At 36.0% G+C, this 9,455-nt stretch overlaps 1 protein-coding gene across 3 annotated transcripts; it reads right to left on the reverse strand.

Annotated features, from left to right (window-relative positions):
* LOC18771102 (L-2-hydroxyglutarate dehydrogenase, mitochondrial) lies at positions 932 to 6,607 on the reverse strand. Of its 3 annotated transcripts, XM_020569306.1 has the most exons (6): positions 5,988 to 6,607; positions 5,489 to 5,770; positions 4,876 to 5,312; positions 3,959 to 4,083; positions 3,630 to 3,746; positions 2,116 to 2,200 (listed from the first exon to the last, which is right to left on the reverse strand). In XM_020569306.1, exons 1-5 carry the CDS (start codon positions 6,294 to 6,296, stop codon positions 3,652 to 3,654), a joined length of 1,248 nt encoding a protein of 415 aa, XP_020424895.1. In that variant the 5' UTR covers positions 6,297 to 6,607; the 3' UTR covers positions 2,116 to 2,200; positions 3,630 to 3,651. The 3 variants fall into 3 exon arrangements, with proteins under 3 accessions (XP_020424896.1, XP_007202076.1, XP_020424895.1); XM_020569307.1 differs by lacking the exon at positions 3,630 to 3,746 and having other exon boundaries at positions 932 to 2,200; positions 5,988 to 6,606; XM_007202014.2 differs by lacking the exon at positions 3,630 to 3,746 and having other exon boundaries at positions 932 to 2,200; positions 3,924 to 4,083; positions 5,988 to 6,605.

A 9,455-nucleotide genomic window follows, 5' to 3' on the forward strand; every position in this document is an offset into this window, starting at 1 on the left:
ATTGTGTTAGTACTTCGTATTTCCAGGCGCTCGTGTATCGGGAGATGAGAAATTACTTTCGTCATAACAATTGTATTAGGTAAGGATATCATCTTTCTCGCTACCTTATGTCCTACGTAAATATCTTTATTACACGTGCATGTTTACTAATCTGTAATGGATATTAAAATTATTTTAGAATTCTACATTATAATGTATAATCCAATAAAATAATAAAAACCAAGAGCTAGAATGATAAGGAGGGATTGCTCACCCCATACCTGTTAATTCATTCTCTTCGGTATTCCTGATTCCCGTCATTCCATGTATGTAAAGTTCTTAATTCCAAAATTGTTCTAGTACTTGCTAAGGTGTTGTAACTTGTATATGGTGCCCAAGCTCCTATAGTTCTAGTACTTCCATTTAAGTTCTTGGGCTTCCGAAATCAACTCCTTTTTTTTTTTTTTTTTGGTTTAAGGAATGAAGATTTCATTACCTTAGTTCTCCAGTAGCCTGTTGGATTAATGCTACAAGCGAAACCCATTAGGTCTTAGGTTCGAGACTGGCAGAGAGAAAGAAGAAGAGAGAAAGGTTTCGAGGAAAAAAAAAAACATTTCACATTACATTGATGCGTAATTTTTTATTTTTTATTTTTTATTTCAAAAAAGGAACAAACTATAATAACAAAAAGTTAATCTATCCATTTCTAAGGACTTCCCATCAAGAAGAAATCAGTCTTATTTAAACACCTTGTTTAAGCATATGTTATGAGGAAGTATCCTGTCAATGCAAGCAAATAATAAATAGCTTTCCGGGAACATAGTGAAGAAAATAATAAACAGCCTTTTATGCAAGATGATTACATTTTCATGGTAAAGTTACTGAGATAGTCTTGTGAAGGAACCCATCTTTGGTGAAATAAGTTTATAATCTTTAATTATTACACTGGATGTTGCAGACACTGCCAGAAAATCACTGGAAAGGAATGAGGCTCATTGTTCAGAATAGAGTCGTTAACACCTACTATGGGAATCCAAAAGGGGAAAAAAAGGGCTGTCTGGTGGTTTGGGAAAACCAATCCGTTCCACAATGAGAACCCAAACCACCAACTTTACAAAACCAAATCGGTTTCGCAATAAGATACATGCATGCACGTAAAAGAAGGAAAAAAACAAAAAACAAAAGGCAAACCAAAAAGAAAGAAATCCGATCAGTTAGACAATGAGAACACCAATCATGAAATGCATGAGGCCGTATTCTTACAACCCCCCAAAAAATGAAGAAATTATAAAAAAGACAAACATGACAATGAAATGTAGTCATATATACACAAGATGAAACCCAAACAGGTTAGTTAGAACATGAAAATGAAACCACAAATTGAATAAAACCAAATATGAGATACATAAAACAAACACGCAGAGGCAAAAAAGCAACCACATATACAAAAACTGCTTAAAATGAAAATTAAAAAAAATAAACAAAGGGAAGGAAGGAAGAAGCACCTTGTGGTAATAAGAGTCGCCAGATAAGGTGAGGGATTCGTAAATTTGAGACAAAGACGTGTGACAGAGTGTTTGGAGGAGAGACAAGAAGAGACAGGATGAGACTTGGAAGTGTGTTCGGAGGAAGAGGCAGAGATGGGAGGGACACAGAAGAGGATATTTTTTCTGTGAAAATTCAAACTTTAATCATTTTCACGACATGTATTGCACAAGCACAACTGTCGTCGTAGTATTGGCTTATTATACCATATATCAGCAAGCTGAGGTAATTTTCACTTTAGTACCCTGATGAAAGACTCATGCGCTAAGACTGCAAATGGCATCTAGGAGGTCAGTAGCAAGGCATTGGCTGACACAAAATTATCTTCAGCTCCATGATTTTTCAACAAGTTATTTAAAAAAAAAAAGTAAAACTAGTTATAGTTCCACTTTGAAGCTTTTTGCCTTCCTCTCTAAATTTTGTTTTTTATCTAACTAGAAGTTCATTTGAAGCCGAAAGACCATTACCTTAACAGTGGATCAAGTTGTAACAGATTAGCCCATTCTGGAACATTCATCAGCCATTTTCAAATCATAATATATAGCACAAAGAGGGTTCCTTAACATCTGAAGAATCTGGTTGCTATGTGTTCTGCAACTCCCATGCTTGAAGTTAAACCAGGTGACTCAATACCAAAAAGGTTAACAAGGCCAGTTATCCCATGAATGTCCTCGCCCTGCACATATGAATTCATAATGAGGTCGTATTTGTCAAATACTAATAGTTCAGGAAATAGCAAACAAAATCCAATCTCCATAGAGCCCATAGTTGTGAAAAGTATCAATAGAACTATATCAACCATATATCCGATATAATAGTAATACTTGAGTTTCAATTATCACTTTAAATATGGCTTGTCATGCATGTCTATCAAAGTTTAAACTCTATTGAAATAGCACAGAACAAAAAGCAGTCCGAAAACACAGTGCATCCTTGTTTGGGTAAATTTCAATGTCATCTTACATTTCGATATGATATAAAAAGCTTATCAAGAATATAAAGAGTCAAAAGTAATATTAAAGGTTAGGGCTTTACGGGTGTTGCTGACTTAGAAACAAAATGGTTCTGGGAAGTCTAATATGTTATTCAAAATCTATGCCTTAGAAACCAGATCTTACGCTAGAAACAAAATGCTCATGGGAAGTCTAACATGTTGTTCAAAATCTAGGTTTTCAAAAAGTTTCTGTCATGCTTTAGAAATCAGATCTTACGTTCTTTTTCTTTCTTTCCAAAATGAGGTTACTACAGTCTACAGCTCTGTTTGGGCAGCACATAGGACAAAAGAGAGAATGTAGTGTGTTCAACACGTTGGTACCCATATATATGTTTTAACAAACCCCTGCATAATATGGATCCAATATCGACAAATTAAACTTTAATGAAATGTCTCCATATAATCTGCATCACACCCAATAATTTCTCAAAGTGTGGTAAAATCTATTCTGTTTGAGGTTTGAGTGACCACACTGAGACAGAGAGAGAGAGAGAGAGAGAGAGAGAGAGAGAGAGAGAGAGAGAGAGAGAGAGAGACACACACACACACACACAGACACACAGACACACAGACAGAGACAGAGACAGAGACAGAGAGTTCTATCAACTTTTTATAATGTTCAATCAATTTGGAAGTCACTGCAAATCCAAATTATGGATGGAACTTTTTAGTTTTATGTATATTCAAAATCCAAACTGTTCGTCTTTGCAAAGGAGCATCTTCAGCATCCTACACGACACTTAATGTTCATAGATTAAATGGAACAGGAGAAATGGTTACTGAAAGAAACACTGGATGATAACTATATGGGTTCATCCTATATAAGTAGAAGATGATGTGTACACTAGCTCATATCCTAATGTTTCTTCTATAACGGAAAAAAAAAAGAAAAAAGAAGAGAATTATATGGATCTTGCTTTATTTTGCTCTATTTTGTTTCATGGTAACTGAAAAATGTTAACGAATCCCACCTGGACTCCGTCTGAGGTGTTAAGGATGGATAGGGGTTGATTGATTCCGAGTACAGGATTGCCACGCAAGCAACAAAGAACCGGAAAAAAAGGGGTGACAGCTCACCATAGTACAGTGAGTTTTAGAAAGTAAAACTAACCATTTGTATAGGCCAATTTGAGCTAAAAGCTGCTACAGCAGCAAGATTTAGGATTCAATGACAACATTTTGTGTACAAATCCGCTTGGCTCATTGCCAAAACCATTATTAGGCACTCCTGATTGGTTAATAAGATATAAAGAGGTAAGTATGTGAGGAATACAACGGTAGATCTATTGCTATACATGCTCACGCATTCTGGCCACAATCATAATTCTCATGATAGATGTGTCAACAAAAAAATTCTGACCTAACATTTCAGGTTCAGGCATAAGAACAATATGCAAGAAATAACCTGTATCACAAAATCAACTGGAGACTGTCGAGGACCTGAAAGCTTTGGTCGAATCCCTGCATAACCTGGATCGAGAGACCCATCTTTTAGATTTGGGTAGTACTTCCTTATCTCTGGGTAAAATAGCTTCGCACGATTCGTACATACAGAATAGTCAAACCTGGAAACAAGGCCTTGTCATGTTTTTAAAAAAATGTTCAACATCACAGTTATTATACGGGTACACCAAAGAAAGAAACCAAGGTTAAATAAATGAGGACAATAACTGAATTAGCTTTCTTATCGGGTAGATGCACAAGCACTTGGTTGACATGCATTATAAATAATGCCTCTCCTTTGTGCATATAATAGCATCTAAAATATATAGCAGTGCTAATACCACCCACACCAAACTTTATGACTGTTTTGATGACTTAAAACTTTTGCATCATCAGTATGGTATATAATTGTTATTATAAATTTACTCCGGATGCAAGAAAAAAACAAATCACAACAAATCATTATTCAATAACATCACATGCATCCCAATCAGGTCATCTAAGATTTTACCCTAAAAGCATCTTAACAAACATATGATCATATATCTGCAATGACAAATGCAAAACACTTTACAAGAATAAGGGCATATTAATTTACAACCCATCAGCAAAAGTGAATAGGACCTCCATTTGATCATTAACTCAGGCAGTAAGATTAGTATCAAATGCATGGTCTAAAGAAACACAACTTATGCAAGATGGCAGAATTGGATGCACAATGGAAACCTATATAATATATTATTTATAACAAAAAAAAAAAAAAAAAAAAAAACTGAAGGCATGTGTTCTTCTGTGCAAGCATGCATAGGAACTTCTGCACTGAGTTGACGACTTCTTAAACCAATGACTTAATTGACAATGCAGAAAGTACTACACACTATGTATAACGGACAAAGAGATAAAGAAAATATTACTTGTTTAGGAAGCTTGAAACGTCATCAATACCATCAATCCATTCTACATTGGGGCCAAACTTGACCTGACCATTCAAATCCAGAGTAACATGCACACCAAGGCCACCATCCTCTGGTATAGGATAAATCAAATGTTTGAAAGGACATATTGTAGTATTTGATAGCGTGAAGTAGCACCCGCGAGCATAATAGGTAGGAGGAATAACTGCACTACGAAGGCCATCAAATCGCTTTGCAAGGACAGGGGCACTCAAGCCAGCAGAGTTTACTACAAGCTTAGGAATGAGTACCATCTCTGGTTGCAATGGAAATTTTCCATTCCAATTTTCAAGGTGTTTGGTTTCAGAAATATGAAGGCTTAGGCGATTTTCTTCAATATGACCACCAATAACTGTAGTATTATAGGAGAAGGTTGCCCCATGATTTTCAGCTTCACCCTGGGTCCACATGTGGGTGATATCTCTGTCAGTAAGCAGTTCTAACTCTATAGGGACAAATTGATAAAATCCAATGTTAGCTGAGCTCTCCATAATAAATACTGATATAATATTTGAAGCATGTATTTGATCCTAATTATATTAATTTATGAAACGAGAAAGACGAAAATGCATACCACCAAAGACAGCATCAAGGAATGTGTATCAACAATCCCAGAAACTGGTGATAGTAAGGCTTTCAAGCATCGCAATTCTGGTTCCATCCTCGTAGCTTCTGAACCTTCCATCATAACCAAACCACCAACCCCATTTTTTATCCCGTTATTCATTAGATTATGCAACTTTGGAATCTCTGAAGATCCTGTTGCTACTATAAGTTTACCAATTTGGTTATGAGGGATATTGTGTTCAGAGCAATATTTGTAAAGCATTTCTCTTCCTCTTACACATAAGATTGCCTGCAAAATGCTTTGAAATTACAACATTTGTTTCTTTCTAAAATTTGTACTTCCAACATTCATTTTGAGAATTGGGAAGTGGGTACTTTCCAAATTATGTTCTTCATTTTTGTTTTTCTTGGGTAACACAATCTTAATAGAAGTTGTAAGAACAATTCTTTGAGAAACCAAGTGAGAGAGAGAGAGAGAGAGAGAGAGAGAGGGAGGGAGAGGAGACCTTGAGAGAATTGGGAGGATAGTAGATGCCGGCATGGATGACCTCGCTGTTGCGGGAACTTATGCCAGTGCCGAAGGTGGAAGCTGATTCTAACACCAACACCTCTCTGCCCTTTAAAGTAAGCTCTCTCGCTACTGCTAATCCCACCACACCTGCCCCTATCACCACGCAATCTACCTTCTCTTTTGGAACTCCACTGCTGCTGGTACTACCAGTAGTAGTAGCAATATTACGACTCTTCAAAATCTTGAAGACAACTGACGACGACGATGAAATCCTTTCCAGGCTTTGGATTTTGCTTTTCAGCATCTTTGGTTTGGGCTTACCTCTCTCTCTAGCTAACACTCAGCGCCGGTCGAATACCCAAGAGCCAAAGCTACAAAGGGTCCTTTTGAGAGACAGTTTGGTATTGTTGTGTTCGCTAAGAATAATAACGAACAGTCAGGATGTTTGCTGAATTTGGGGACCTGGGCTACAAGTGAAGAAAGAAGGGTAAATTCGAAAGAGCAAAGCTTTGGCTTCTCAGGAGGAGCTATAACAAAACAAAGAAAGAATTTCTAAAAGTTAAATTAAATTGACGAGTCTCAAAATCTCATTTGCTTTGAGCTTCTCTTTAGTTTTTGCTTTTCTTTTGGAAGCTCTTCTTTAGTTTTAAAAGGCCAAGTTTTACTCATTCGAAAATATGTTTTAAAGTATTGTTTAGGGTGTAGACAAGTGTCAGTAACCATAAACAAGTGTCATGAGAAAACTACTGTTTCTATCTAATAATAATGTCACTAGAAAAATAAAAGTAAAGAATTAACTATAGGGAGATTCACTATTATACAGGTGTCAAGTTTTGAGAATTATGACAAGGATGAGCAAAACTGCTCCCTTTTAATGGATGGTGTTCTTTCGTGTCTAATTTTTTCCATACATCAACTTTTACATAAAAACAAAAAGGAACATAAAAGCAAAATAATAAGTTTATAACTGCCCCATTATAATAAAAGCTAAATTTACATTGTCAATGGAGTATAGCTCAATTGAGCTCTTCCACCTTCACTTATATGGGCAAAGATTTGAAATCCCTAGACACCCAATGAATATTTGTGCAAACCCTTCTCCCCCAATCAGTTTATACTAAAAAAAATCCAAATTTACATATCCCCGTTTGAGATGTTTTAAGGAAAAACACTACGGTAATGAATTTCTTTTATTACCAATGGGGGTGTGTTGAAACAAAAAAATCGGCCAAAATTTTTTTTATCATTTATTTCAAATAAAAATTAAATGATAAATGCGAGCCAACATGAGTTTCCAAAATTTTGGGATATCTGTTATGTTTCAAATTGATGAGGCTGAATCTGATCAGCACTTATTTGAAATTCAAAAAGTGTTGTTTGTTCAAAGGAGTCTTGTCTGGTTGGCCTATAAAAAGGCTACAACGGAAAAAGAGGAGAAAAAAAAGAAAAAAAAAAAAAGGAGGAGAAGGCTGAGGACAGATTAAAAAAGTTTGCTGGAGAAATTAGAGCAGTGAAAAGAAGAGAAAAATTGCTATAGGTATACTGTCATCTCTATTTTCTTTTCTATGTTGGACATAGCATGTCACAAATCCATGAGTGAGAAACCCTGAAATTATTTGGATGCAAATCCATGGTTGAGAAACCCAAAAATTACTTGGATGCAAATCCATGAGTGAGAAACCCCGAAATCATTTGGATGAAAATTCATGGGTGAGGAACCTCGAAATTATTTGGATGTAAAAGTCCATATGGGTGAGAAACCCAGAACCTTTGTAGATAAAAAAAAAATTTGAAAAATGAGTTCAAAGATCCATGACAATTAGCAAACGAAATGGGTTCACAGATGCAAATAAAAAAAAATGGCTATACCTCTGCTTTTGGAGAATCTGATCAACTCTCTCCCTCTCTGTTACAAAAATTAATCTCTTCTGTGTTCGTCCTTCTCTGAAAAAAAGAAAAAGAAAAAAAAGAACATCAGCTTCTTGCATACAGATAGAACCGAAAAAGAAAAAAAAAAGAAAAAAAGGTTTGAAGGAGCTAGTCTCGTTGCATAGCCAACTCTTCCTAGTTTGGTGTTTGTGTAAAACTGTCAAAACAAAGGAGGGAGGACAACCATGGAATCCCAAGTTAAACAGACTCATTAGCAATAGACCCATTTGGAAATGGGGAAGTCCGCAAATAGAAAAAAGTTTGGAGGAGAGGCCACGTACAACCCACTTTTTCTTGAATCTCATCTGGTGCTGTGTACAAATAATCAAAATAAAAGAAGCTTTGTGTTTTGTTGTGGATAGAGGCTCACTACAACACAAAAAGAAATGAAGATGAAACAACCATGTTTTCTTTTGGAAGAGGGCTTGGTGTGGTTTGCATACAAACTAAACCTGGCAAATAGGTTATTTAATTGGTTTCGGGTCATGTTCGTGTTAATCCGTGACCCGTTAGGTTAACGGGTGACAAATAATAGACCCAAACATGAGTCACGAACATTCGACATGACCCGTTAAAGGAAAAAAAAAAAAAAACTATCACAGCATGGCTTCTCTATCCAGCCAGCCAACACGCCTTCTCTGTCCTTTTTCCCCCAAACCCCAACCCTAACTTTTCTTCCCTCTTTCCCTCTTCATTTCAGTCTTCTCACCCCAAAACAGTATATATCTCTCTCACATATATCTTAAACCCAACAACTATATAAACTGAGGAAGAAATAAAATTCAAAATTGACTAAGAGAGCCAAAATCAACAACTCTAGAATCAATCACTCTCTGTGGAACCTGACCCAGATACCTCCTGTGGAGTCCATTGAGTGGAGAGAAGAAGAGCAGAAGAGAATCTTGACCAAAAAAGAGCAAAAGAGAAGAAGAGAAGAATGAGAGGAAGAAGAAAAGAAAAAGACAAAAAGGAAGGAAGAAAAGTAAAAAAAGGAAAGGAAAAAAAAGACACGAAAAGAAGAAAACTAAAGAGATAAAGGGGAAGAATAAAACTAAAAAAAAAATATTTTGCAAAATTACAAATTTAACCTCCTTAACTAGTGGCTAACGGATTAACCCGTTTTTGACCCGACATGACCCGTTAGCTTAACGGGTGGCTAACAGGTTCTCCCGTTTTCAACCTGACCCATTAAGCTCAACCCAAATATTGATAATTTCGTGAGAATTCGTGTCTTGTTAACGGATCGTGTGCAATATTGTCAGGTCTAATACATACGAAATAGACTAAAACAAGAAGATGAAGACATCACGTTTTCTTTTGCATTGGCTTGGTGTTGCAAATAACAGTAACAAACAAAAAGGAGAAAAAAAGGGATAGCCACCGACAAAAAAAAGAAGAAAAGTCAAAACAAACAAACAAACAAACAAACAAACAAACAAACAAAAAGGAAAAAAAGTGATTGTACGACACTTTCTTTGTGTTGCTGGGTTAAAAGAAGAGAAAGACGCCAACCAAAAGAAAACATGAGAAAAAA

This window comes from Prunus persica, chromosome G7, assembly GCF_000346465.2.
Source record: "Prunus persica cultivar Lovell chromosome G7, Prunus_persica_NCBIv2, whole genome shotgun sequence".
Lineage (NCBI taxonomy): Eukaryota > Viridiplantae > Streptophyta > Magnoliopsida > Rosales > Rosaceae > Prunus > Prunus persica.